This window comes from Ranitomeya imitator, chromosome 3, assembly GCF_032444005.1.
Source record: "Ranitomeya imitator isolate aRanImi1 chromosome 3, aRanImi1.pri, whole genome shotgun sequence".
Lineage (NCBI taxonomy): Eukaryota > Metazoa > Chordata > Amphibia > Anura > Dendrobatidae > Ranitomeya > Ranitomeya imitator.
The window spans coordinates 714,096,895-714,124,411 of NC_091284.1; the positions used below are offsets into that span (position 1 = coordinate 714,096,895).

A 27,517-nucleotide genomic window follows, 5' to 3' on the forward strand; every position below is an offset into this window, starting at 1 on the left:
AGCTCATTGACCCATTAAATCCAATGTGCCTATTGACATGATATTTTTTGTGGAATGATTGTACACACAAAAAAGCAGAGACATTTCCTCTTTTGATCCATGTTTGGGATCAAACTTGTCAATGATCCTGAAAAAAAAAATCTGTGTACTGTCCAGATTTTATTGTTTAACGGTAGGACAAATAAATATATATTTTTTGAATATGAGAAAATCAGATGCAACAAGGATTGTAACAACTAATACGTAGCCCAAAAATGGTTCCGGCACAATGAAACACTTGGACTTTTTTCAACTATGAGAAAAAAAAACCTGTTGTGTGAATCCTGCCATTGGACAAGCTCACGCGACTGTATTTTTAGCCTGAGTGCTGTCCATAGAAAACTGACATCACACGGACAGCACTCAAATCAATGTTATTTAATCAGGTTATTCAGATGAGCGTTTTTTTTTCCACGGATCGTATCAGTCTGTGAAATAAAAATTGCATCGTATTCGTATCGCATCCGATTGTTATGGACACATTGCTTCTATTAACATAGGAAATTGTATTTGGTCTTAATTTTGATAAATGATGTGTAAGGGTATGTGCACACACTGCGGATTCCATTGCGGATTTTCTGCGGATTTCGCCTGCGTTCTTACACCTGCAAATTCCTTTTATGGAATAGGTGGAAACGCTGTGGAATCTGCACAAAGAATTGACATGCTGCAGAGAAAAAACCGCCGTGTTTCTGCGCAGAACTTTCCGCAGCATGTGCACTGCGGATTTGGTTTTCTATAGGTTTACATCTTACATGGCACTGTACAACGCATGGAAAACTGCTGCGGATCCGCAGCCAAATCCGCAACGTGTGCACATACCCTAAAAACAGATGCCATACAGATGACAATTGAGATGAAAATTGACCATTTTTTCTGGATGAAAATTGGATGATTTTTTATATGCTTGCGTGAATTCAGCTTTGCTATTATGTGTGAATACACCCTATAAGAAATGTGTACACTACATGTTATCACACAGTTTATCTGTCTTAATAATCCACATGAAAAAATACTGTTTTTTGGAGTATTTTTTTAAAGCGTTTTTGAGTGTGTTTTTTTCAGCTTCACTTGATTTAATAGTGAAATTTGAGGCATTTAAAAGCCTAAAGAGCTGCCATGTCGGTTCTTTTTCCACATAGAAGAGTACAGGAAGAGTACAGTACCGTGTGCACTATAGAAGTGTTTTCCCACTGAAATCAACAGGAAGCATACTAAAAGCAAATTTAGGCTATGTTCACACGTTGTGTTTTTTTTGCTTGCTCCCTGGGTGGTAAACAAGCTGCATGAGATTTCTGAAGTCTCATAGCTTTTGCTGATACTGTAAAATGCAGCTTAAAATTTGCATTAAAAACGCAACGTGTGAACATAGCCTTCAATAGTTTTTTTTTCACATGGATTATGGCTCAGAATCTGCTTCAAATGCCAGATAAAGAAAGCTTTGTGTGACTAGACCCTAAGTGTATATTCCCACGGTCAGTAAACTCTGCGGATTGGACGCTGCGCACAGCGTCCAATCCACAGCGGCCAGATGTTACAGCATAGTGGATAGGCATTTATCAAATCCAATCTCCACTATGCATGCACGGACGCCTTTGGCTTCCCTGCATAGACGGACATACGGCGCGTCTTTCCAGACTGCAGCATGTCAATTTATGTTGTTGAGATGCTCAGTGTCTGCAAGATAAATATCACCATCCTATGTATGGTGATTCCGCATGGTTCAATGAACACATGTGGACTTGCCGCACGTACAAAAGCCGGCAGCGCTTTGGACGGAACTGCGTATGGACACATACTCTTAGGGTATGTGTCCACGTTCAGGATTGCATCAGGATTTGGTCAGGATTTTCCATCAGTTTTTGTAGCCAAAACCAGGAGTGGGTGATAAATACAGAAGTGGTGCATATGTTTCTATTATACTTTTCCGCTAATTGTTCCACTCCTGGTTTTGGCTTACAAATACTGATGAAAAATCCTGACCAAATCCTGATGCAATCCTGAACGTGGACACATACCCTAAGGCTACTTTCACACTAGCGTCGGCCCGTCGCAGTGCGTCGGGCAGACGTACCGATGCATCCTGTGACAACGGGGGCAGCGGATGCATTATTACAATGCATCCGCTGCCCCATTGTGAGTTGCGGGGAGGAGGGGGCGGAGTTCCGGCCGCGCATGCGCGGTCGGAAATGGCGGACACGACACACAAAAAAGTTACATGTAACTTTTTTTGTTCCGACGGTTCACCACAACACGACGCAACCGTCGCACGGTGGTTGCGACGTGTGGCAATGCGTCACAATGTGTCGCAATGCGTCGCTAATGTTAGTCTATAGGGAAAAAACGCATCCTGCAGCCAACTTGCAGGATGCTTTTTTTCACCAAAACGACGCATTGCGACATGCGTAGCATGACGCTAGTGTGAAAGTAGCCTAAGGCTACTTTCACACTAGCATCGGCCCGTCGCAGTCCGTCGGGCCGACGTACCGACGCATCCTGTATCAATGCAGCACAACGGGGGCAGCAGATGCATTATTACAATGCATCCGCTGCCCCATTGTGAGTTGCGGGGAGGAGGGGGCGGAGTTCCGGCCGCGCATGCGCGGTCGGAAATGGCGGACACAACGCACCAAAAAATGTTACAAGCAACGTTTCTTGGTGCCGACGGTCCGTCACAACAAGACGCATCCATCGCACGACGGTTGCTACGTGTGGCAATGCATCGCTAATACAAGCCTATGGAGAAAAAATGCATCCTGCAAACAACTTTGCAGGATCTGTTTTTTTCTGCAAAACAACGCATTGCGACGTGCGTCGTACAACGCTAGTGTGAAAGCAGTCTAAGGGTATGTGCACACGTTCAGGATTGCATCAGGATTTGGTCAGGATTTTTCATCAGTATTTGTAGCCAAAACCAGGAGTGGGTGATCATGGGCACCTGGGTGTGATGAGGTGTGAGAGAGCCACACATTGACAGCTGCTCACAAAATGGGTGTGTCAAGTGACCGGCTCCATAAAGTCTGTGCAGGAGAAGGCAGAGCACTGTAATTACAAATATGCATGGGGCAAAGAAAAGGGTCATGCGGGTCTTGCAGCGCCTGAAGGACTTCAGAATCATGTATGACTATAACAAGCGGCTGAGCACATTTACAGACTGGCCCTTCACAGAAAACTGCAAGTGCACCCCTGAGAATGTAAGTGTGGGGCTAAGGCGTGACTTAGGGCTTAGCAATGGTAGAGTAAGTGGCACATGTGCTAGGTACACAGTCAACTGCAATGCCAGTGAAGTGGATGAGATTTTACAAAAATCTTCACACTGCTATAAAAATAAACCAGTTCATCAATTCCCCAGAAAACAGGTTATTATACACCATACGCTGCGCTTTTAGGCCCTGCGCTGTGGAATTTTTCCATATCACTCACTTCTTTTTTTTTTTTTTTTTTTTTTTTTTTTTTTTTGTTAAAGGGGGATTGTATAAGACTGAAATACTGGTGGTGACCGATGGGACCTAATAACAGCTGACTGGATGGATTCCATTTGTTGGCCTAAATATCTTGGCTCTATTCACCCCCTTATAACATCTGACTATCTTTACTGTTCCCATTTTGCATGTTTCCTCTCACTCTTTAGACTACGTGCACACGTATTCTTAGCCATTGCGGATTTTTCTGCAGCAGTTTTGATAAATCTGCAGGGCAAAAATGCTGCGTTTTTTACTGCAGATTTCTCGCAGATTTACTGTGGTTTTACAATTGCGGTTTTCCATAGGGGCAGCTGTAAAACCGCTGTGGAATCTGCAGAAAGAAGTGACATGCTGCGGAATGTAAACCGCTGTGTTTCCGCGTGGCTTTTTCCGCAGCATGTGCACAGCGTTTTTGGTTTCCCATAGGTTTACATTGAACTGTAAACTCATGGGAAACTGCTGCGGATCCGCAGCCAAATCCGCATCGTGTGAACATACCCTTAGTGTATCGTACATCTGATGGTTGGTTGAGATCTGTGCCCATTTTAGTGGAATTGCTTTAAAATCACAAGGGTTTTAGCAGGGAACGTTAGTATATAGTGATAAAACAAGTGGGGCACAAGGAAACTAAAAAAAAAAACCTTAATATTTGTGTTTTTTAGATGGCCAAAGCTGGTTTTGTGCATTGCCCGACTGAGAATGAGCCTGATGTGGCTTGTTGCTTTTTCTGTTTAAAAGAGCTGGAGGGCTGGGAGCCGGATGATGATCCCCTGTGAGTACACAACTCCCAATCGCATGGATACTTTGCCGCAATTATGGAAATTGTAATGAAAAAAAGTGCAAACGTCTTATCATCCTGTAGCTGTAAGGTGGTTTTCACATGGCAGCACTTTGTATCATTAAGCTAAGCCAGTAGTGATGAGCAAATGGTGTGATCGGAGTTAGACCTCGCATGTGTTGAGGTTGTGCAGCAGCAGGGATTTAGGCATAATATACATTCGCTCATCTCTACAAGCCAGTAATGGAAAATACAGTACAGTAAAAAATTGCACCTCTTATCGTACTTCTAACAAATTACACTGTAAAATCTTGCCTTTAGATACTGTTCTGTAAGTGACATATGACCTCCATTAGATGCAGTGTTTTTTTTTTTTTTTTCCCTTAATCTAAACTCTAAATCTAGCACAGCTCTAACTTACTGCAGTCTTTAAAGGGAATCTGTCAGTAGGATCGTCCCTCCTAAGGCTACTTCCACACTAGTGTCAGACTCGGCCCATCGCAGAGCGTCGGGCCGTCGTACCGACGCTAGCAGTGGATGCATTTTTCCAGCGCATCCGCTGCCCCATTGTGAGGTGCGGGGAGGTGGGGGCGGAGTTCCGGCCGTGCATGCGCGGTCGGAAATGGCGGACCGTCGGCAGCAAAAAAGTTACATGTAACGTTTTTTACTCCCGGCGGTCCGCAACAACACGGCGCAACTGTTGCACGACGGTTGCGACGTGTCAATGCATCGCTAATGTTAGTCTATGGGGCAAAAACGCATCCTGCAGACAACTTTGCAGGATGCATTTTTTCCCATAAACGACGCATTGCGATGTATTGAAAATAACGCTAGTGTGAAAGTAGCCTAAGCCGTCTATATGGGCGTGTGGGTAGGAAGCTGAAATGCATGTCGTGTTTTTTTTTTTTTTTTTTTTTTTTTTTTATTGCATATAAATAAGCTGTTCAGGGCTATGGGTCAGACACTGATCTCTAGGAGAATCTGAAACTGAGGATTATACACACTGGGTGATTCAAACAAACTTAAAAGGAGCCGGTTACCCGAAACAAATGCTGTTAACCTGCAGGTTAAAGGGACACTGTCACCTGAATTTGGAGGGAACAATCTTCAGCCATGGAGGCGGGGTTTTGGGGTGTTTGATTCACCCTTTCCTTACCCGCTGGCTGCAATATTGGATTGAAGTTCATTCTCTGTCCTCTGTAGTACATGCCTGCACAAGGCAATGTTGCCTTGCGCAGGCATGTACTATGGAGGACACAGCATGAACTTCAATCCAATATTGCAGTCAGTGGGTAAGGAAAGGGTGAATCAAACACCCAAAAACCCCACCTCCATGGCTGAAGATTGTTCCCTCCAAATTCAGGTGACAGTGTCCCTTTAATAGCGATTCTTAGGCTAGTTTCACACTAGCGTTTTGCTGAGCTGTGGACATCCTCCGTGAAGCTGCACCGCCGCCACTCGGCTCCGCCTACGCCTGCATGCGGCCTGCGTACCTATCTTTAACATTAGGTACGCAGGTCATGTGGATGCCTCCGCATGCGTTGTTTTGACGATGCAGTGACCGGCGTCGAATGCAGCTGGTAGGAATGTTTTCTTCCCCATCGTCAAAACGACGCATGCGGATACATCGCAAGACCTGCGTACTTAATGTTAAAGATAGGTAGGCGGAGGTGTGGGCGGGGCTTCACAGAGGAAGTCCGCAGCTCAGCAAAATGCTAGTGTGAAACTAGTCTTACCTGCACATGGTTGAACACTGCAGGGAGAAAACAAGCTTTTTTTTCTCCACGGCATCATTCTGTTTCAGTCATGGAGGAGGCGCTGCTTCAGTTACCACTCTAAGAGTACAGAATAGAGGATGTAATCACACTCCCTGCCCTGACTGGCACTCACTCTGCACTGCACGGGGGGCTGGATGTCAGTGAAGACCGGTCAATACAGTCAGAGCGGTGACTGAACCCAAATGCTGATGGGGAGAATAAAGTACGCTATCTAACACTACATGCTTGTGCTGGGCAGCTTAGTAACGCGACTAACCTGCCAAGTAACACCATATCTGCAAGTTAATAGTGTGTGTGTATGTATATATATATATATATATATATTTTATGACCGGTTCCCGTTAAGGTTTTGCCATCCGACAGCAGCATGGTGCAGGGGAAGTCCATGATTTCAGGACTCACTGTTTGAAATAGTTTTAATAACTATTAACTCCCCTAACTACTAATAACTACTCCCCTATTATCTCCTCTTCCCACAATCGCATACAAGATTTCTCTCGTGCATCCCCCCTACTCTGGAATGCCCTACCACAACATATCAGACTCTCGCCTACCATCGAAACCTTCAAAAAGAACCTGAAGACCCACCTCTTCCGACAAGCCTACAACCTGCAGTAACCACCGATTGACCAAACCGCTGCACGGCCAGCTCTACCCTCACCTACTGTATCCTCACCCATCCCTTGTAGATTGTGAGCCCTCGCGGGCAGGGTCCTCTCTCCTCCTGTACCAGTTGTGACTTGTATTTTTCAAGATTATTGTACTTGTTTTATTATGTATACCCCTCCTCACATGTAAAGCGCCATGGAATAAATGGCGCTATAATAATAAATAATAATAATAATAATAAAATCAGCAGGAGATTATCACTTGTAGAGTAGTAAACCTGCTGCCATGTAGTCCTCCATATTCATTAGCTCTGTATAACCCACCCCTGCCAATGAGAGCTGTCGTAGGCAAAAAGCGGCCCATGTGCACTGTTCAATCAGTGGTGTGGATGGCATTATACAGAGATTGACATTCAGACAACTGCTTGATCTGCAGCAGATACCGCAGTTTTGATAAAAAAAAAAAAAAAAGGAATTTAAGTGATACATCAGTATAATTGGGGTCTCTGAGCCTAAATCATGCTGTTCTCGGATGGACTAGCAAAAACCTGCTGACAGATTCCTTTAAGTCCATAAAACTTTTATTTCAGCTAGTTTGAGCCCTGTATATTATATTGCCTTGGGGAGAAAGGTTCTTTTTTAGCCCTGTGTAATAGAATGCATATGTTACTGTCTTCTACAGGGCTGAACACTCCAAGCGTTGTGTCACCTGTGGCTTCTTGTCCCTGACTAAGACGATAGATGACCTGACCATGGAAGAGTTTCTGCGGCTGGAGGTTTTTCGTATTAAGACATTCTATGTAAGGAAGTATGAGACACCTTTTAAATCTGTGCATAATGTGTGACCAGACGCTTCCCATAACAAGCTTTATATGGAGCTTTGTTCATCAGACTTGGAATTATGAAACCAATAACGTAAAAAGTTGTAGCTAATTGTAAAGCGCTGTGGAATATGTTGGCGCTATATAAATACTATTATTATTATTGAAGGCAGTTTCTTTGGATCCAGGAGAGGTTCTAACAAATCGAAAAGTATTATAGGGAATCTGTCGCCCCCTGGGACACTTAAAGGGAACCTGTCAGCAGGACTGTGCACATTAACTTAGACAGTGTCAGGTCGGCGTTGTTATACTGACTAAAATGATACCTTGGCTGATGAAATCTATCTTGTGGTTGTTCTTTAATCGTTGTTTTCACTTTGTAGTTAATGATATGCTTGTGTCCTAAGGTGGGTCTGAAGGGGGTGGTCTCCATGTGGTGCTCTGATTATATATTCATAATCTAGACTGCTGACAGGTCACTGATCCCTCACTGACCTGCCCCCATAGTTTAGATAATGAATATATATATACAGCATAATATGCAGCATAATCGCCTGTTTTATGTGCCAATAATACATTCTAATCATGTTATTCAGTTAGGGGGGGAAAAGAATAAAAAAAAATCAATTTGAAAATGGCGCTTGCACTATAGCTGTGATCTAATAGCTGCTACTACGCATGCGCCGGCGGTGCCATCTTGCTGTAGAAGAGAAAATTCTTCCTCCAAGATGGCTCCGCCTGCTTAGTAGCAGCTCTGAGATGGCTGAGGGATCAGTGACCTGTCAGCAGTCTTCATTATGAATATATAACCAGAGCACCACATAAATGCAGCGCCCCAGGGTCCTGGTCGTTGCAGTAATATCGTTCTCCTCTAGGGAGGAGTGATGTTTCCTTTGGAGGCAATAAAGGAGTTCTCACTACCAGGTAACACCAACATGCAACACACTTCATACTCCGGTCCACCAGGGGGAGCTATGCTCCTATTTTAGGGCACTCTTCACAATTGGGTAAATTGGTGGTCTGGATAGGAAGTAAGGCAGATACTAGCTGGGTTTCTGCTCAGGCAGACGCTGACTGAGCTCGGCTCAGGACAGTTGCTATCTGGGCTCCGCTCAGGTAGTTGGTCCCTGACAGGGGTGGGATCCTGTCAGAGGCCTAGAGAGAAGGACACGGAACTGCGCCTGCCCCACGTGCGGCAGTTACCAAGAAAGAGACACGAACAGCGAACTGTATTGTAGAGAGTGAGAAGAAGTCTTAGCAAAAGGAGAGGAAACCAGAAGGAGTTCTGCCTTGCACAGGCTGCCTCCTTCTGAGGCGCAGGATCCAGTAGCCGGAAAACCGAGGGAGCAACAGTCCTTTATGCCTTGCTCCAGAGACAGCTAATTTCAGTTACCGATCCGCCCTATACCCAGGAGGCACGGTGGCAACTTGTGGGGGCTGGGGCATGCTAGAGTCCCTGTAAAAAGCCTCAGGCCACCAGTCATATGGGTTTGTCCTATCCATCTGGGGGGCAGAGAAAGACATAACATCTACAAAAGTTGTGAGGACCTTATGAGAGGCTCAGCAATAAGGTACTACAACACCCAGGCTAGAGGAAGGCTACTGATTTCCACATGGATAAGGGGACTCTGGATTTGCCTTCAAACCGTCCGGACTCTGCCTACCCTGTGATGTGGTGCTCTGGACTGTGGATGCTGAAGCCTTCAGTAAAAGGTAAAGAGACTGCAACCTTGTGTTCTCGTTATTCACTGCGCCTCACACCATCCACCACCACTACATTGGGAAGCCCTGGGGACAAACCTCACCTGTGGGAAGGTATACCATCTAGCTGCCATAACATCACCCCAGCAGACCCCTAACCAGCGTCGGTCACCCTGACCGACTACCACAGGTGGCGTCACAAACATTCACCCTCTTACATCGGACCTCCCGAGGGCCACGGACCGGGTCAGCCACCGTGACATCCCCCTTTGAGAACCGAAGGCTCTGGTACAGAGTACCCCACTGCCCTACAGGAGCGCTCCATAAAGACCCCCACAAGCCGCCGGAACACAGCATATCATTAACTCAAAACTGAAAATAAAGGTTAAACAACAACCACAAGACGGATTTCATCATTCAAGGTATCATTTTAATCAGTAGAACGGCACCGACCTGACACTGTGCACAGTTCTGCTGACAGGTTCCTCTTAAGCTGTGTAGTCACCACATAATGTGGGATGTTCTGCCTATTCCAAGTAAAATTGTAACCTTCAAATGCGTGGAAGAGCTACTCTGATTATCAAAGCCGATCTCTTTATTACAAATTTTGGTCAGTCTTTATAGTCTATTGGTATTCATAATGTGAGCCAATTCTAATTTTACAATTTATCTCTAAATATGTGGTGGCATTAGCATACATAAATCTCTCATTGGCTAATGTTAATTCTGTCTATGCCCCGCTAAAGAGTCTAGGTTTGTCATTTGGTTTATGCAGACATTCGTTTCTTACATCAACAATTTAAATCTGAGGTTCACAAACTGTCCCCCTTCTGACTTTCTGCTTTTCTTGTTTTGTACATTCATGGCGACCCTTGAAAGATCAATGTGCATGCTGCACTGTACTTAAAGGAATTATCTGGCTATAATATTGCTAGCCTCAAGCTGTCATCCATACCATAACACCAGATCCTTCAGCTTGTGCTCAACAGGCCTGTTCACATGAGGCAGCATTTAACCTAGAAAGGGACAATTTCTTTTTAAATCTTGAAAGAAAATATAAAGTATAGTAATTCTGCAATGCAGTCAACATTAACTAAAGTCAATAAAAGAACTGGGGAAGAACGCCTCTATACCAACAGTCATCTTGTCCTATTATATTATCCACTAGATGGTGGCCCGATTCAAACGCATCGGGTATTCTAGAATATGCATGTCCACGTAGTATATTGCCCAGCCCACGTAGTATATAGCAATGTGGGCATCATATCCCCGTTAAAAAAAAAAAAAATAATAATAATTAAAATAAAAAATAGTTATATACTCACCTTCTGTTGGCCCCTGGATCCAGGAAAGGTTTACCGACGCTCCTCGCACGCTCCGGTCTCGAATGCACTGCGGTCTTGCGAGATGATGACGTAGCGGTAACGCGAGACCGCTACGTCATCTCGCAAGATCGCAATGCATGGACCAGTCACGGAAGCGTCGTGAGGAGCGGGAAAGGCGCTGGAAGGTGAGTATGATTTTTTTTTTTTTTTTTTTTTTTTAAATTGCTTTTAACGTTAGATCTTTTTATTATTGATGCTGCATAGGCAGCATCAATAGTAAAAAAAAAAAAAGTTGGTCACACAGGGTTAATAGCAGTGTTAATGGTGTGCGCTGACTGCGGGGAGGAAGGAGCGGACATGTTGCCGCCGGACTGCACCCTTCGCTGATTGGTCGTGGCAAAACGCCAATGACCAGACAGAGGCCGTGACCAATGAATATCCGAGACAGACGGAAGTGACCCTTAGACTATTATATAGTAGATGGCATTTAGTCTTCAATTTAACAAAATTAAAAATATTATTGCTAAATATTTGCCTGTTATTAACCAGGATGATATTCTGAGGGACATGCTGAACAATGGATGTCGCTATGTTGTGAAACATCTTTAGGGGATACCCTTTCTCCAAGCCTTTTTCAGGAGGGTTCTCCTAACCCCACCTTGCTCTCTCAAGGGCTTTTCGAAGTGTGGGGAAAATCAATGTAATGTATGTCAGTTAGCTTAAGTGTGTTTTTTTTTTTTTTATTAAATTTTTGTTTGGTGCCAGTCACAGAACTGATTATTTCTTCAGCTGTGCCCCATCATGTTGTCTATTGCATTGAATGCACTCTGTTGGGTACACTACATTGGGTGTTAAGGGACGCATCATTAACCCCTTCCCGACCTATAACGCCACGTAGGCGTCATGAGTCTGTGCCGATCCGACCTGTGGCATCATGGCAGGATCGCTTTCCTGCAGATCGGGTGAAAGGTTAACTAAAATTTCACCCGACCTGCAGAGACAGGGGGAGTGGTACTTCAGCCCAGGGGGGTTGGCTTTGCCCCCACGTGGCTACGATCACTCTCTGATTGGCTGTTTCACTTTCAACAGCCAATCGGAGCAATTTAATATTTCACCTATGAAACTTGGTGAAATATATTACAATCCAGCCATGGCCGATGCTGCAATATCATCGGCCACGGCTGGAGACCCTGATCTGACCCCGCCACCGACTGACAGTGGCAATCTGCAGCCGACATCAGTGTTTCCTACCCCTCCGTCCAGCCCTCTGCCCCATTGGCTGTCCGATCCCACCCCCCCAACTTAGAGTCCCGGTGTCACTACATCTTCTCCTATGGGTGCTGCAATCTTCCAAAATGGCGGGTGCATGCGCAGAGCGCCCACCGAATCGGCCAGCAGATTCTGATCACTGTAATAGAACCTATCACAGTGACCAGAAAAAAAATTAAAAATTATATATATATATATATATATATATATATATATATATATATATATATATATATATATATATATATATATATTTTACACCCCTTTATCACCTCCATAGGTAGGGAACATAATAAAGAAAATATTTATTTTTATTTTTCCACTAGGGTTGCGGTTAGGGTTAAAATTGGGCTATCTGCACACTATGCGGATTGGTCGCTGCGGATTCGTAGCAGTTTTCCATGTTTACAGTACAATGTAAACCTATGGAAAACCAAATCCGCTGTGCCCATGGTGCGGAAAATACCGCTTGGTATTTTCCGCAGCATGTTAATTCTTTGTGTGTGGATTCCGCAGCGTTTTACTTCTGTTCCTCAATAGGAATCTGCAGGTGAAATCCGCACAAAAAACACAGAAAATTTGCAGTAAAACGCAGTGCGTTTTACCTGCGGATGTTTCAAAAATGGTGCGAAAAAAACCTGCACACAAATCCGCAACATGGGGACACCGCCTTAAGGTTAGGGGTGTGATGGGGTTGGGTTTGAAATTGGGGTTAGGGGTGTGATGGGGTTAGAATTGAGAGGTTTCCACTGTCTAGGCACATCAGGGGTCTCCAAACACAACATGGCGCCACCATTGATTCCAGCCAATCTTGAGTTCATAAATTCAAATGGTACTCCCTCCCTTCCGAGCCCCGACGTGTGCCCAAACAGTGGCTTACCCCCACATATTGGGTATCGGCGTACTCGGGACAAACTGGACAACTTTTGGGGTCAAATTTCTCCTGTTACCCTTGTGAAAATAAAAAATTGCAGGCTAAAAAAATCACTTTTGAGGAAAGAAAAATGACTTTTTATTTTCACGGCTCTGCGTTATAAACTTCTGTGAAGCACTTGTATGGTGAACATTTTGAACCCCCATCTAGATAAGTTCCTTGGGGGGTCTAGTTTCCAAAATGGGGTCACTTGTGGGTGAGCTCCATTATGTTTAGGCCCACAGGGGCTCTCCAAACACGACATGGTGTCCACTAATGATTGACTTTCTGAATGAAAAATTAGCTCCAAATGGCGCTCCTTCCCTTCGGAGCCTTGCTGTGTGCCCAAACAGTGGTTTATCCCCCCATGTGAGGTATCGGTGTACTCGAGAAATTGCCCAACAAATTTTATGATCCATTTTTTTTCCTGTTGCCCATGTGAAAAAGAAAAAATTGAGGCTAAAAGAGCTTTTGTTGTGAGAATTTGTGACACACCTGGGGGTTCAAAGTGCTCACTATGCATCTAGATAAGCTCCTTGGGGGGGGTGGGGGTCTATTTTCCAAAATGGGGGTCACTTGTAGGGGAGCTCCAATCTTTTGGCACACAGGGGCTCTCCAAACGCGACATGGTGTCCGCTAAAGATTGGAGCCAACTTTTCATTCAAAATGTGCTCCTTCCCTTCCGAGCCCTGTCGTGCGCCCATACATTGGTTCCCCCCACATGGGGTATCGGCGTATTCGGGACAAATTGGACAAGAACTTTCGGGGTCCAGTTTCTCCTTTTTACCCTTGGTAAATTAAAAGATCATTTTTGTGACAAAAATAAATTAACATTTAACTTTAATTTTTTTCCTTCAATGTTGCTTCTGCTGCTGTGTAGCACCTGAAGGGTTAATAAACTTCTTGAATGTGGTTTTGAGCACCTTGAGGGGTGCAGTTTTTAGAATAGTGTCACGTTTGGGTATTTTCAGCCATATTCAGCCAAAATTGTGCTGATGTAAAGTAGACATGTGGGTAATGTTGTCTATTAACTATTTTGTGTCGCATAACTCTGGTTTAACAGAATAAAAATTCAACATTTGAAAATTGAGAAACTTTCAAAATTTTCGGCAAATTTCTTTTTTTTTTCCACAAATAAACGCAAAAATTATCGACCTAAATTTACCACTAACATGAAGCCCAATGACACGAAAAAACAATCTCAGAATCGCTACGATCCGTTGAAGTGTTCCTGAGTTATTACCTCATAAAGGGACACTGGTCAGAATTGCAAAAAAATGGCCAGGTCATTAAGGTCAAAATAGGATGGGTCATGAAGGGGTTAAACATTTAAAAACATCAAAAACAAATTTAGTTTTTAAATACAGCACAAACACTTTACCACATGCCTCCATTGCGCACATTGATATCAGAATCTTTTGAAATTGAGAGGGTTAAATGCCCGAGGAGGAGTTTACTGACGGACATTAAACCAAGCGGGAAGCTTTTTGGATACGCGTTATTAAAGGGAATCTGTCACCCCAAAATTCACCAATAAGCTAAGGCCACCGGCATCAGGGGCTTATCTACAGCATTCTGTAATGCTGTAAATAAGCCCCTGATGTAACCTGAAAGATAAGGAAAAACACCAGGGGCGGTCTGGGTCCAGCGCCTCCCATCTTCATACGATGACGTCCTCTTCTCTTCTTCCTGCTGCGGCTCCTGGGCAGGCGTACTGATTTGCCCTGTTGAGGGCAGCGTAAAGCACTGCAGTATGCAGGCGTTGGGCCTCTTACTTTTCCCTGAGCACTGCAGTACTTTGCTCTGCCCTCAACAGGGCAGACAAAGTACGCCTGCGCAGGAGCTGCGGCAGGAAGCAAAGAGGACGTCATCATATGAAGATAGGAGGCCCCGAACCGCAACGCCCATCGGACCGCCCCTGAGTGAGTATAATATAACCTGTTTTTCTTATCTTTCAGGTAACATTAGGGGCTTATCTGCAGCATAACAGAATGCTGTAGATAAGCCCCTGATGGCAGTGGCCTTAGCTTATAGGTGAATTTTGGGGTGACAGATTCCCTTTAATACAAATTTCCCTAATGGTATGAACTTTAAAAATGATCTATTTTATTAGCTTATATAAATACTAGTGATGAGTGAGCGCGCACGTCGCTACTCGTAACACGCTCGAACATCAGTGTGCTTGTTACTCGGCTAGTGTGGGTGGTTTTTTTTTTTTTTTTTTTTTAATGCTTAAGGTTCTACATGTTTAGCACCTTTTTAGACACCATGAACATGTGGAGATCACCTACCAGTCACTGTAATGCAGTAGCCATCTTTGTTGTGGCATCATTTTGATAGGCTGGCTGCACAGCGTCATCAGAAGACATCTACAGTAGGTCATGCTCGCCAAACTGTACCCCAGATGCATGTAGTGTAGGGAGAGGTGCTGATGAGAGGGACAGAATTGTAGCTACGTATTGGCCAGGGATTCGTCCACATTTATATTCAGTGCAACAGTCCTTAGGGCTAATTATAGTCCATAGTTAAACTCTGCTAGCAGCACTTGGGGAAAGATTGTGCAGAAGGGATTGTGTAGGACAAGATGAGGTGAATTGTATGTCCTTTATGCTGCAGCCTGAAACTGATGCCAAAATCCCCTCCTCAGGGCTAATCCTTTTGCTATTAATCCTGCAAATTAATCTGAGCAGGGAAATACTATATACCATTTTTTTTTTATGGCGGCCATTGTGCATAAAGTTGAGTTGAGTGAATTTTGTTCAGATTTGGTCACCGAATCTGCATTTGCCATATTGGTACCGTATTCATGCTCCATATATGTTCTGATCATATTTGGTAAATTCTATGCCGTTCCACCAATATTGCAAAAATCATATTCGATGTCGCTCATATTCGGAACCAAATCCGAACAAATTCAACTCTAATAAAAAGCGAACATCCAGACTTGGTTGGATCTCAATAGCATTTCTATATCATACCTCCCAGATGGACAGATCATGTGGCTAGTGTGTAGCGTTCTGTGGCAAATTTTTGCCACACCCCAATCCACTCCCATTTGCAATAGCTTTCTCCCTTAGCAGGAGGAGTTGTGAAGGCTATTCATCAGAGACTGCAGATTGTAGACCCAAATCCTGAACTGTCCCCTGTATCCAGGACAGTTGGGACTAGATGCCTAGATAGATTCTCTGGTTCAGCATGCAAGTCAGTGCTACCTTGCCGTTGGATGAGAGGTCGTGAACTTCTACCCTTCAGCGTCCCTGGATTGGCTTTTGATCACCCAGGGCCAGCAGAACATAATCTGTAGAAATGAGCAAACTTGGTCAGAAAATGTTCACCAGTCCCAAATTCTGCACAATCGTAGCACATTCGTGTTTGGTTTCACAAGCATTTTTACTCAGTCAACAAAGTTCGGTAAATCCTCTCGTTTCCACTGATACACTTGTTAAAACTTTGGCTAGACTAGTGATGCTGTATGATTAGCAGGGGAGATGTGTTTGAAGAGAGGGGGATGTGTCTACCTCAGAGGAGCTGCGGAGTGTCATATGGTCATTACCTCCCTCATTTTAACATACTGCATGCACATTTTGGTGAACCAAACCTTGAAAGGTTTGCTCATCTCTATTCCAGACCTGGGACGGCGCACAGAAGAGAAAATTCTAATGGCTTATTTTAATTCTTCTATAGGAACAAAACAAATTGCTAGAGATAGAGCCTCATTTATAGATTTTTCTGTATTTTTCAGGACTATGAAAATTGTACATTCACACTGAAGGCATCAAAACTATGAATTAACACATGTGGAGTTATATACTTAACAAAAGTGTGAAACAACTGAAAATGTCTTATATTCTAGGTTCTTCAAACTAGCCACCTTTTGCTTTGACTGCTTTGCACACACTTCTGGCATTCTTTTGATGAGCTTCAAGAGGTAGTCACCGGGAATGGTATTCCAACAATCTTGAAGGAGTTCTCAGATGCTTAGCACTTGTTGGCCCTTTTGCCTTCACTCTGCGGTCCAGCTCACCCCAAACCATCTGGGTTGGGTTCAGGTCTGGTGACTGGAGGCCAGGTGATCTGGCGTAGCACCCCATCACTTTCCTTCTTGGTCAAATATCCCTTACACAGCCTGGAGGTGTGTTTGGGGTCCTTGTCCTGTTGAAAAATAAATGGTCCAGCTAAACGAAAACCGGACGGAATAGCATGCCTCGGTTTGCAATATCTCCTCCTCAGGAGTTGATGTACAACCCCTGGCAAAAACTATGTAATCACCAGCCTTGGAGATATTCATTCAGTTTAATTTTGTAGGAAAAAAAAAGCAGATCACACATGGAACAAAACTAAAATCATTACAAATGGCAACTTTCTGGCTTTAACAAACACTAAAAGAAATCCAGAACAAAAAATGTGGTAGTCGGTAATGGGCTACCTTTTTATTTTTTATCCAAGCATAGGGAAAAATTATGGAGTCACTCAATTATAAGGGAACAGATTATGGAATCATGGGGGGGGGGGGGGGGGGGACCAGGAAAACACTCCGACACATCACTAGTATTTTGTTGCATCATGTCTGGCTTTTATAACAGCTTGCAGTCTGAGGCATTGACTTAATGAGTGTCAAACAGTAGTGTTGAGCGATACTGTCCGATATTTGAAAGTAATGGTATCGGCCGATATCCGAAAAATATCGGATATCGCCGATACCGATATCCGATACCAATACAAGTCAATGGGATACAAATATCGGAAGGTATTCCTCTATGGTTCCCAGGGTCTGAAGGAGAGGAAACTCTCCTTCAGGCCCTGGGATCCATATTCATGTGTAAAATAAAGAATAAAAAAAAATATTGATATACTTACCCTCGGATGCGCCCTGGTTGTCACCGCTGCAACCGCCATGATTCCCTTCCTAAGAATAAGCGCGTTAAGGACCTTTGATGACGTTGCGGCTTGTGATTGGTCGCGTGAGATTGCCTTGTGCAGGCATGTACTACGGAGGACAGAACAAACTTCAATCCAGCATGCAGCCGGCGGGTAAGGAAAGGGTGAATCAAACACCCGAAAACCCCGCCCCTATGGCTGAAGATTGTTCCCTCCAAATTCAGGTGACGAGTCTCTTTAATAGTCCAACTAATTGGTCCACCTGGGAGCCAGAAAAGATACACTGATTTCCTGTCAATTGGATCTTCAGCCCAGTCTGCATTAACATATCCGGTTAAAAATGCATTTCTCACTTGCAGGTAGCTTCAGTTTAACACTGCTAGTCTCTTTCAAATAATGGATTGCTCTCTTCACTGCATTTCAATCCATTTTTGTTTGGCTTTGACACCGTCCTTGCTCAATCTGGAAGTGTTGATCCAAAGTCTTCACTATCTCTGCTTCATCCCTTTTTCAAAACAAACTAAAATATCATTCACATATCAGCACATGGATCAATCTCAGTCTTTGTATAGAGACAAGGATCTGCTTTGCTGATTTGAAAATGTTCGTTTGAGTACTTCTGTGATTTTTATCATGCCACGTTTTAGTGGCTTGTGCCAAACCATATATACTTTTCTGTAGCTTACAAACAATGTTTGGTTTCCATTTAGCCTTAAATCCTGGGGGTTGTTCCATGTAAATGTCTTCTATTTAGAACGGTAAACAAAGTTCTGATTGTGGTGTGTTTAACTGGAGCAAATGTCTCATCATAGTCTTCTCCATATTTCTGAAAATGGCCTTTAGCTACAAGTCTTGCTCTGTATCAATTGGCTGTGGTGTTTGCTTAATATTTTACTAAAAAAAGGCTATAGGATGTAACTGAATTTTTATTCTTTTGGTAGTTCTGTGTCCATGTCTGGTCTCTAGTGCACATATCAGCAGTGTATGAATCTGGCACAGTAAACTGCACAATAATATTGTTGCTGTATTCTCATTAATTATGTGGATTAACTTATCCTCCACTAATAAGCTGAGTAGCTCTTGCTTGTCTGTGTTTTATTATCCTATGTCTGATATCATTGGGTCTGTCTGTAGTGATTACCTTCCATAAATTATCCTTAGACAATAACATCTCCACTTTGAACTTCCATAACTGATGTTTCTCATTGTTCAGCTTAGGCTACTTTCACACTTCCATCGGTACGGGCCCGTCGCAATGTGTCGGGCCGACGTTCCGACAGACGTTGTGAAATAACTGCAAAACGTGGGCAGCGGATGCAGTTTTTCAATGCATCCGCTGCCCATTCTGCAGTCTGGGGAGGAGGGGGCGGAGTTTCGGCCGCACATGCACAGTCAAATGGCGGACACGTCACACAAAAAGTTACATTGAACGTTTTGTGCATCGCGTCCGCCAAAACATGACGGATCCGTCGCACGATGGATGCGACGTGTGCCCATCCGTCGCTAATACAAGTTTATGGGCAAAAAAACCGCATCCTGCAAGCACATTTGCAGGATCCCTTTCTTGGTCTCCCATGACAGCACTACGGAGAAAGGGGATCCGACCTTCAGGCACAGGAAACCTACAGATAAAAGGGCTGTACCTCTGTCGCATCAGTTGGTTTCCTGTCCCTGAACAGGGAACCTCTTTTCGGTGGTACCTGTTAGTAAGACCGATGGACCGGGCGGTCGGGTTCCGGCAGCGAGGAGGCTCCTGCCACGGCTTGTCCGGCTCCCGAAGCCACCACCGCTGGAACAGAGGGGTTCTTCAGGGTGAGCGGGGGGAGAACGCCGCTGATTCGGATATGTAGAAGGGGCGCTGGATCACCCGGAGCTCCTGTGCCGATAAGTGCACGATCCGGGTGTACAAAGATGGCCGCCGCTCCGGAAATGCGGCAGGACTTCTGGGTCATCGCCACGCGCATGTGCGGTAGCTCTTTTCTCCCTGGAGGATGTGATGTAGGACCGGAAGTGCGGTGAACGCCGGGGGTGGCGCCAAATACAAATAGGGAGATGGTGCACACATAGTGCGACAACTATGTGTGCAACAACTATCTCCCTGTAACCATGGAGGACAGCGATCCACAGCAGGAGCTGCAGCCAAGGCAGCAGCACCACAGGAGGTCAGACCCAAAGAATACCAGGAGTGGGTCTAGCAGCCGTTCCACACAGCGCAGCAGCTCTGCTGCATAGACTAATACGCCTCCTCAGGAACCTTCTCTACCAGACCCAGACCCCCCTCCAGAACCGGTACCTGCCTTCCACATCCGAATGGTGAGTGATCTCCGTGAATGTACATATTTTATAATGGGGCTCCCTCTTCTGCCTTAATAGGGAAAGAAGAGGTTGGAGAAGAAGAAAAATAAATCCTGCCCCATCTGTGACAAAGCTTTACCGGTAACCTGGGACAAAAAGCTTTGCAAATCATGCATCCAGCGTTTATGTGAGGAGACTCCCGACTTCGCATCTGAACTTAAAAACATACTCCGGTCCGAGGTTCAAAATGCCGTTTTATCTTCCAAAAAAGGAAAGCTAAAATAAGAGACAGTACATTCCCACTCTGTCCGATCCTCATCTGAAGACGCAGATTAGGACGATTCTAATTCCTCCCTATCCTCCGAGGAAGATTCAGGCCGGCATTGCTTCCCACTTGAAGTGGATACTTTAGTGAGAGCCGTTAGGGCTACTATGGGGGGTTGAGGAACCTAGACCCGACAAAACGGCCCAAGATGTAATGTTTGGAGGTCTGGGACAAAAAAAGCGGAGAACATTTCCTCTAAATCCCAATGTCCAATCACTAATCAAAAAAGAGTGGGAGAAACCGGATAAGAGAAACTCTTTGGTGCCCTCGCTTAAGAGTATCCTTTCGAAGATGAGGCATCCACTTCCTGGGATAAGTCACCAAAACTGGATGTAGCGGTGGCAAAAGCCTTGAAAAAATTTGCGCTCCCGTTTGAGGATATGGGTACCCTCAGAGACCCTTTAGATAAGAAAGCGGATACATTTCTTAAAGGGGTGTGGGATTCGGCTGGGGGTAGCTTGAGACCTGCTGTTGCAGCGACCTGCACCTCCAGATCTCTAATGGTGTGGATTGACCAATTAGAAAGTCAAATTACCCAGAAATAAGTTGCTGGATTCAATCCCTGTAATTAGAGCAGCAGCATTCCTGGCAGACTTCTCAGCAGACTCTGTGCACTTAACATCTAAGGCCGCTGGTCTCTCAATGCAGCCAGAGGGACCTTATGGCTCAAGAGCTGGCCTGGAGACCTCCAGACAAAGTTAAAGCTATATTCTATCCCATGTGAAGGGAATTTTGTTTGCAGAGACCCTGGATGACATCCTCCAGAAAGCGGAAGACAAAAAGGGGTTTCCAAATCTAGGTCCAGCCCCATTCAGGCAGTCTTTTCGGAACCGGAGATTTTACTCGGACTCCCATGACAGCACGACGAGAGAGGGGATCCGCCCATTAGGAACAGGAAACCTACAGATACAAAAGGGCGGTACCTCTCCCTTGCCTCAGTTGGTTTCCTGTTCCTGAGGGGACGGGTGCCTACAGACAAAAGGCCCAGGCCGGCCGATTACGGTAGCGGGGGGGTCTCCTACCTCGGCCGGTGCGGAGATCCCTGGAGACGCCATGGTGGTCCTTGCTGGACTTCACGGCAGTGGCGTTCGCAGCAGGGAGCGGAGTCCGGAGGATTTCCTGCCTCCATCAGCGTCGGTAAGTATTCCCATTGGTGGTGCAGCGGTATGGTGGGGCTGCGGGTGCCGGGCTCAGGCGTGTGGGTGAGCTCCCGGAGCGCTGCGCTCCATTCCCCGGCGTCCTGCACAGCTCTCAGCGCGTGCTGGAGCATTTCCGGCGTAGAGTTGGAGACATACAAGCGCTCTCCAGGGTATCCCCTTATACAGAGTTTCTACCAGACAGAGTAATCCTCAGACCGGACCCAGCCTATTTACCAAAAGTGTCATTATGGTTTCACAGGACACAGGAGATAGTTTTACCATCCTTCCTTCCCAATCCCTCCAACCCTAAAGAAGAACTACTCCATACATTAGATGTTAGGAGATGCCTGCTAGAATACATCTCTATTACTGACACTTGGAAGAAAGATAATGCGTTGTTTTTATCTTTCCAAAACCCTAGAAAGGGACTTGGGGTATCAAAGTACACACTAGCAAAGTGGATTAGGGAGGCTATCTCTTTGGCTTACACTGCAGGTGGGGGTCCGGCTCCGCAGAATCTGAGGGCGCATTCCACCAGGGCCATGGCTACATCCTGGGCGGAAAAGTCTGGAGTATCAATCGACCAGATATGTAAGGCGGCCACATGGTCATCCCCGTCCACCTTCTTTAAGCACTATAGGTTGGATTTGGGGGGCTTCCTCTGATCTCGCATTCGGGTTAAGGGTGCTACAGGCCATAGTCCCTCCCTAAGGAAGCTTACATCTCTGTAATTCTCTCGTCGTGCTGTCATGGGAGTCCGAGTAAAGCATTAAGCTACTTACTGGTAGCGGCATTTCTCGGAGGCCCATGACAGCACCCTTGGTTCCCTCCCTATTCACGTGGGGGTTGCACTCCATATAAATGTATATATTTCACAATATGATACCAGTCCCAATAGATGTCTGCTATTTTTGTATATAATCTGTATATAGTGTATATTTTTGTGTACCACTAACCGCGGTAGTCCTCTCAAGACTCTGAAATACAACTGAGGCAAGGGAGAGGTACCGCCCTTTTGTATCTGTAGGTTTCCTGTTCCTAATGGGCGGATCCCCTCTCTCGTCGTGCTGTCATGGGCCTCCGAGAAATGCCGCTACCAGTAAGTAGCTTAATGCTTTTCCGCCGCAGACCCCCCAGGGAGCAGAATAAATGGGAAGAAGGCAGGAGAAGGGATAGAGGTTACCTCTTTGGCAATACCTCTCGTGACAAAAAGCCCTCCAAATGACATTTTTCCTACGGTGGGGGGAAGACTCACATCATTCCTTCCCGCCTGGAAGAAAATATCCAACATCTGGATTTTAAACATCATACAGTCCGGTCTAAAAATAGATTTTGTTCCCTCCCTCCCCCCCCCCCCCCCAGAATTACATAGAAACAAAAACAAACAAGGTTCTCGGCAGCAGAACAAGCAGCTTTAGAGAGAATTTATTTCCCTACTGCAAAAATCTGTAATTCGGGAAATCTCCCCTTAGGAAATAAGGGAAGGTTTTTTTGTTTTTTTTTTGTTTTTTTTTCTCCCCTCTATTTTTAGTACCGAAACACGACGGGTCCTTTCGGACCATTATAAATCTAAAAAACCTAAACAGATACGTAAAAAATCACAAGTTCAAAATGGAAACAATAAAGTCTACCATAAAAATCCTTTTTCTGAATTGCTACATGGTCGTGATAGACCTAACCGACGCATATTACCATGTGCCCATCCACGATCACTCAAAAATTTCTCAGGATGGCAGTCCCCATAAAAGGGCAACTAAGGTATTTCCAGTACAGGGCTCTCTTCCTTTCGGGATCTCTATAGCTCCTCGAATATTCACGAAGATAGTAGCGGAAATGATGGCCCACAATAAGGGAACAAAATATATTAATAGTCCCTTACCTGGACGACTTTCTCATTGCAAGCAACTCGGCTCAAAGTTGCAGAGAACAGAGAGACCGAGTAATGACTATTTTGACGGACTTGGGGTGGCTCATAAACATAAAAAAATCAAAGTTGGAACCCTGTCAAGTACAGGAGTTCCTAGGACTGACATTAGACTCCCGGGTCCAAGAATGTCGACTTCCAGATCCTGAAAAAGACAACATATTAGCCATGATGGCACGAGCGTTACACCATCCTTCCATGACTCTAAGGAGAGCAATGTCGCTACTAGGCTCTCTATCCTCATGCCTACCAGCGATACCCTTCACACAATTCCACACAAGGGAGCTTCAGTGGCACATACTAGAATGGCAGTCATTACTAAAAAATCAACTTGGAAAGTCGGATTACCCTAAATTCCTCAGTTATTCATTCCCTTCTTTGGTGGGGGTAAAGCCAAAACCTGTCAAAGGGAGTTCCTTGGGTGCCAAAAATATCTTGGGTAATAACAACCGATGCGAGTCCCAGAGGATGGGGGGCTCACATGGGGGACAGAGTGGCTCAGGGAATCTGGTCAGTTCAGAAACTATCAGCATCCTCAAACCAAAAAGAACTTTGGGCGGTGCTTCAGGCTCTTCTTTCTTTTCTGACCTACATTCAGGGACATCATGTCCGAATTTTTTCGGACAACAAAGTGACTAGCGTATATAAACCACCAGGGAGGAACAAGGTCTCGAGCACTGAGTTCCTCCGCCAAAATTATCAAGCTTGCAGAAGAAAATCTACTATCCCTCTCTGCATTACATATTCGGGGTTCAAACAACGAGAGAGCAGATTACTTGAGTCTAACTCGGTTAAAACAAGGCGAGTGGTCCCTAAACAATCTACGACCAGATCACAGAAATGTGGGGAACACCAACAATAGATTTATTCGCCAATTCAAAAACAAGGTGAACAAATTCTGCTCACTGAACCCGGAAGGGAATCCACAGGCTCTAGATGCCTTTCTGATACCATGGACTCAAAAATTGACTTATGCCTTTCCTCCAACCATTCTGATCCCGGCAGTCATTCGGAAAGTCAGAGAGGACAAAACAAAAATGATCCTTATAGCCCTGTTCTGGCCAAAAAGAATGTGGTTCTCCTGGCTGAGGATGCTATCGGTCTCAGACCCATGGGTCCTACCGAATATACCAGACCTTCTACATCAAGGTCCGATCTTCCACCCACAGGAGTCGAACTTACATTTGACAGCCTGGCTTTTGAATGGGGACTATTAAAAGGAGGTTTCTCAGACAACTTAGTCGCCACGTTATTAAAAGTAGAAAACCCATCACTACTAAAATATATGGGAAAACCTGGAAAAAATTCCTGTCCATCTCCAAGGTAAAAGTCCAGGATGGGCCCTCAATTCCTAAAATACGGAGTTCCTACAAAAAGGTCTGGAACAGGGGTTGGCGATTAGTACTCTTAAGGTACAAATAGCAGCTCTAGGAGCACTCTATAATCAAAATATTGTGGCCAACCCATGGATAATCAGTTTTATTAAGGCAGTAACAAGATCAAAGCCCTTATTTAAGTCAAAAGGTGCCCTCATGGGACTTAAATTTAGTCCTCTCGGCGTTAACTGGTCCTCCATTCGAACACTTAGTCAATTCCCATCAAAACATTATCACTTAAGACTATTCTCTTGGTAGCGTTAACATCTGCGCGCAGAATAAGTGACATTCAAGCCCTATCCTCCAATCCACCTTTCACTAAAATATTAGATGATAGTCACTCTTAGACCTGACCCGGCCCATTTGCCAAAAGTGGCATCAAAATTCCATAGGTCAAAAGAAGTATCCCTGACGTCCTTTTGTCCAAACCCAAAACATGAGAAAGAGCAGAACTTCCATAATCTAGACATCAGAAAATGCCTAGTCCAATACTTAGATTCCACCAGGGAGTATAGGAAGGAAGGCTCTGTTTGTCTATTTTCAGGGTCCCAGAAAAGGATTCCGAGCATCCAAAGGTACTTTGGCAAGGTTGATAAAGGAGGCGATAGCCTTGGCATATTCATCCTCGGGGGAATACGATCCCAGATGGTATAAGGGCGCATTCCACAAGAGCAGTAGCTACCTCATGGGCTGAGAGGTCGGAGGTATCGATAGAGCAAATCTGTAAGGCGGCCACCTGGTCATCACCATCAACCTTCTTTAGACACTATAGATTAAATCTAGCCTCTGTCTGACTTAACCTTCGGACGAAGGGTTCTCGAGGCGGTGGTCCCTCCCTAAGCTTAGTCTCTGCAATTCTCTCCGTAGTGCTGTCATGGGAGACCGAGAAAGTCGTAGTTACTCACCGATAACGGTGTTTCGCGGAGCCCATGACAGCACCCGCTTATTCCCTCCCATCACGAGTGCGGTGAGCACCTTTAATTACATATAATTTATATAGTATAGTCTAGGCACGGGGTTCCTCTATTAAGAAATGTTGTAATGATTTTTTTTCTCTGTTGTAAACTAACCTGGAGGTCCTCCGATGCTCTGTAAACCAACTGATGCGAGGGAGAGGTACCGCCCTTTTATCTGTAGGTTTCCTGTCCCTAAAGGGCGGATCCCCTCTCTCCGTAGTGCTGTCATGGGCTCCGAGAAACAGTTATCGGTAAGTAACTACGACTTTTTTGCCCATAATGACTGATTGCGACGGAGGACAAAAGACAGAAGTGTGAAAGTAGCCTTAGTTACTGTGAGTCTGGGCTCTGAACTGCTGCTCATCTTTAACTTATGTCTTATTTGTTTGGAGAGAATTGCTCTGAAGGATTCTTTTGCCTTCTATGCTTGGCCCATAACCTGTTTCACACGTTTATTCTGTGACCAAACTATGCATGTGGATTTTTAGAACTTTTTTTTTCTTTAGTATAACTTTTATCTTCACAGAACATGAGGTACATGCATCAGCTTCTTAATACAGCATAACAAAAGTCTGAAGGACCTTTTTACCAGAGAGAAAGTTAAGCCAAAGTACAACAAGTAATATGCTTAGTTAAATATAATGCATAAGCAGTCACCACATCGCCATCTAATGTCAGAAAAGTGTAAACTCCTCCTGCGCACAAATAAGCCTGTATCTGTTGCATATCTGCCAACACCTCAAGAACACTTTATTTAAGTGGTGGCAGGTAGGGGAAATCGTGGATTTAAGGCTATAAAGGGCCTGTGGTTAGTGGATTTTGGTCAGAGCCAGGTTTGTCAACATGTATTTAGACTGCTTGAAATAACTTTAGCCTTAGGTATTTATGTACTACTGTCACAGGTTGGGGGGCTTCAAGAACCATCCTCCATTTCATTATTGCTTCGTGGTGGGTTTTTTTTTTTTGGGGTACTGCGGCCAGTTTTGATCAACCCCCAAATGTGTAAACTAGAGGGGGAAAAATTGCACGTGACTCCCCAATACCCTCTTGCCATGCTGTCTAATGTGCTTCTTCTGCCTGATCGGCAAGTGGGCAAAGGTAGACTTTGCTGAACACCAGGTATTACAATTACCAGGACTACAAGTATTCCATTCTGTTAAATGGGGAAATGTGCACAAGTTTATGTAAGTTGGCCTGCTGCTTTGGCAAAGAATGGGTCAGTGTCTCTCTAATCTTCCTAATACCAATCAGGAAGGGGGTGCTGCATAGCCCTTTCAAAACATAAAAAATTGTCAGTTTTACATATATGGAAATATAGCAAATGGATGTTGGTTGCACCCTCTTGAGGTAATGATTTCACTTTTTGTATAGCTGCTTGGCCATCAATCTACTTTGAATTATAAAAGTTATTCCTTGCAAATAGCGCAGCGCACCAAGGTATGCAATTGACACTCATTTGTAGCTTACTAAACTAGTTTTGTTAGGATGGCAAAGTATTGTGGGGATTGGTAGCAGTCATTAATGTGGATCTGTAATTGTATTAAAAGACTGATTTTTATATTCTTGCTTTTCTTCTAGCGCAAGTTTTCCACTGTTGTCACTGAATATCTAAATGAGGAAATGACTGCTACAACCAGGCGGCTAGTAGAATATTTCGCCAATCAGCATGCCTGCTCATTAGACATAGAGGACTAATGTTGTTATTACATTTACAGTTTTAACTATTGTTTAGTGCATTAACTTTTTTTTTTACAGCCTGTTAATAAACATTTTATACATAGTTGTGTTTTTATTAAAAATTACTACTGTTCAAGAAGAAGAATTGAATACGGTAATTCCATAAGCACCGACATCACCTGCGTCAACTACTTAACTTTGCTTTCTCAGGCCGGTTTCACACGTCAGTGGCTCCGGTACGTGAGGTGACA

General features: G+C 44.5%; 1 protein-coding gene across 1 annotated transcript; it reads left to right on the forward strand.

The window, feature by feature from the left end:
* Window positions 1-3,095: 3,095 nt before the first annotated feature.
* On the forward strand, window positions 3,096-27,284 carry LOC138671739 (baculoviral IAP repeat-containing protein 5.1-like). Its single transcript, XM_069759891.1, has 4 exons — window positions 3,096-3,233; window positions 4,166-4,275; window positions 7,350-7,467; window positions 27,168-27,284. Exons 1-4 carry the CDS (start codon window positions 3,096-3,098, stop codon window positions 27,282-27,284), a joined length of 483 nt encoding a protein of 160 aa, XP_069615992.1.
* The last annotated feature ends 233 nt before the right edge of the window (window positions 27,285-27,517 follow it).

Excerpts from the sequence above, each read along its gene's own strand:
- LOC138671739 (XM_069759891.1), top strand. The coding sequence starts at position 3,096 with ATGCATGGGGCAAAGAAAAGGGTCATGCGGGTCTTGCAGCGCCTGAAG. Across the intron at positions 3,234-4,165 it reads GCAAGTGCACCCCTGAGAAT|ATGGCCAAAGCTGGTTTTGT; the intron begins GTAAGTGTGGGG and ends TGTGTTTTTTAG. Across the intron at positions 4,276-7,349 it reads GAGCCGGATGATGATCCCCT|GGCTGAACACTCCAAGCGTT; the intron begins GTGAGTACACAA and ends TGTCTTCTACAG.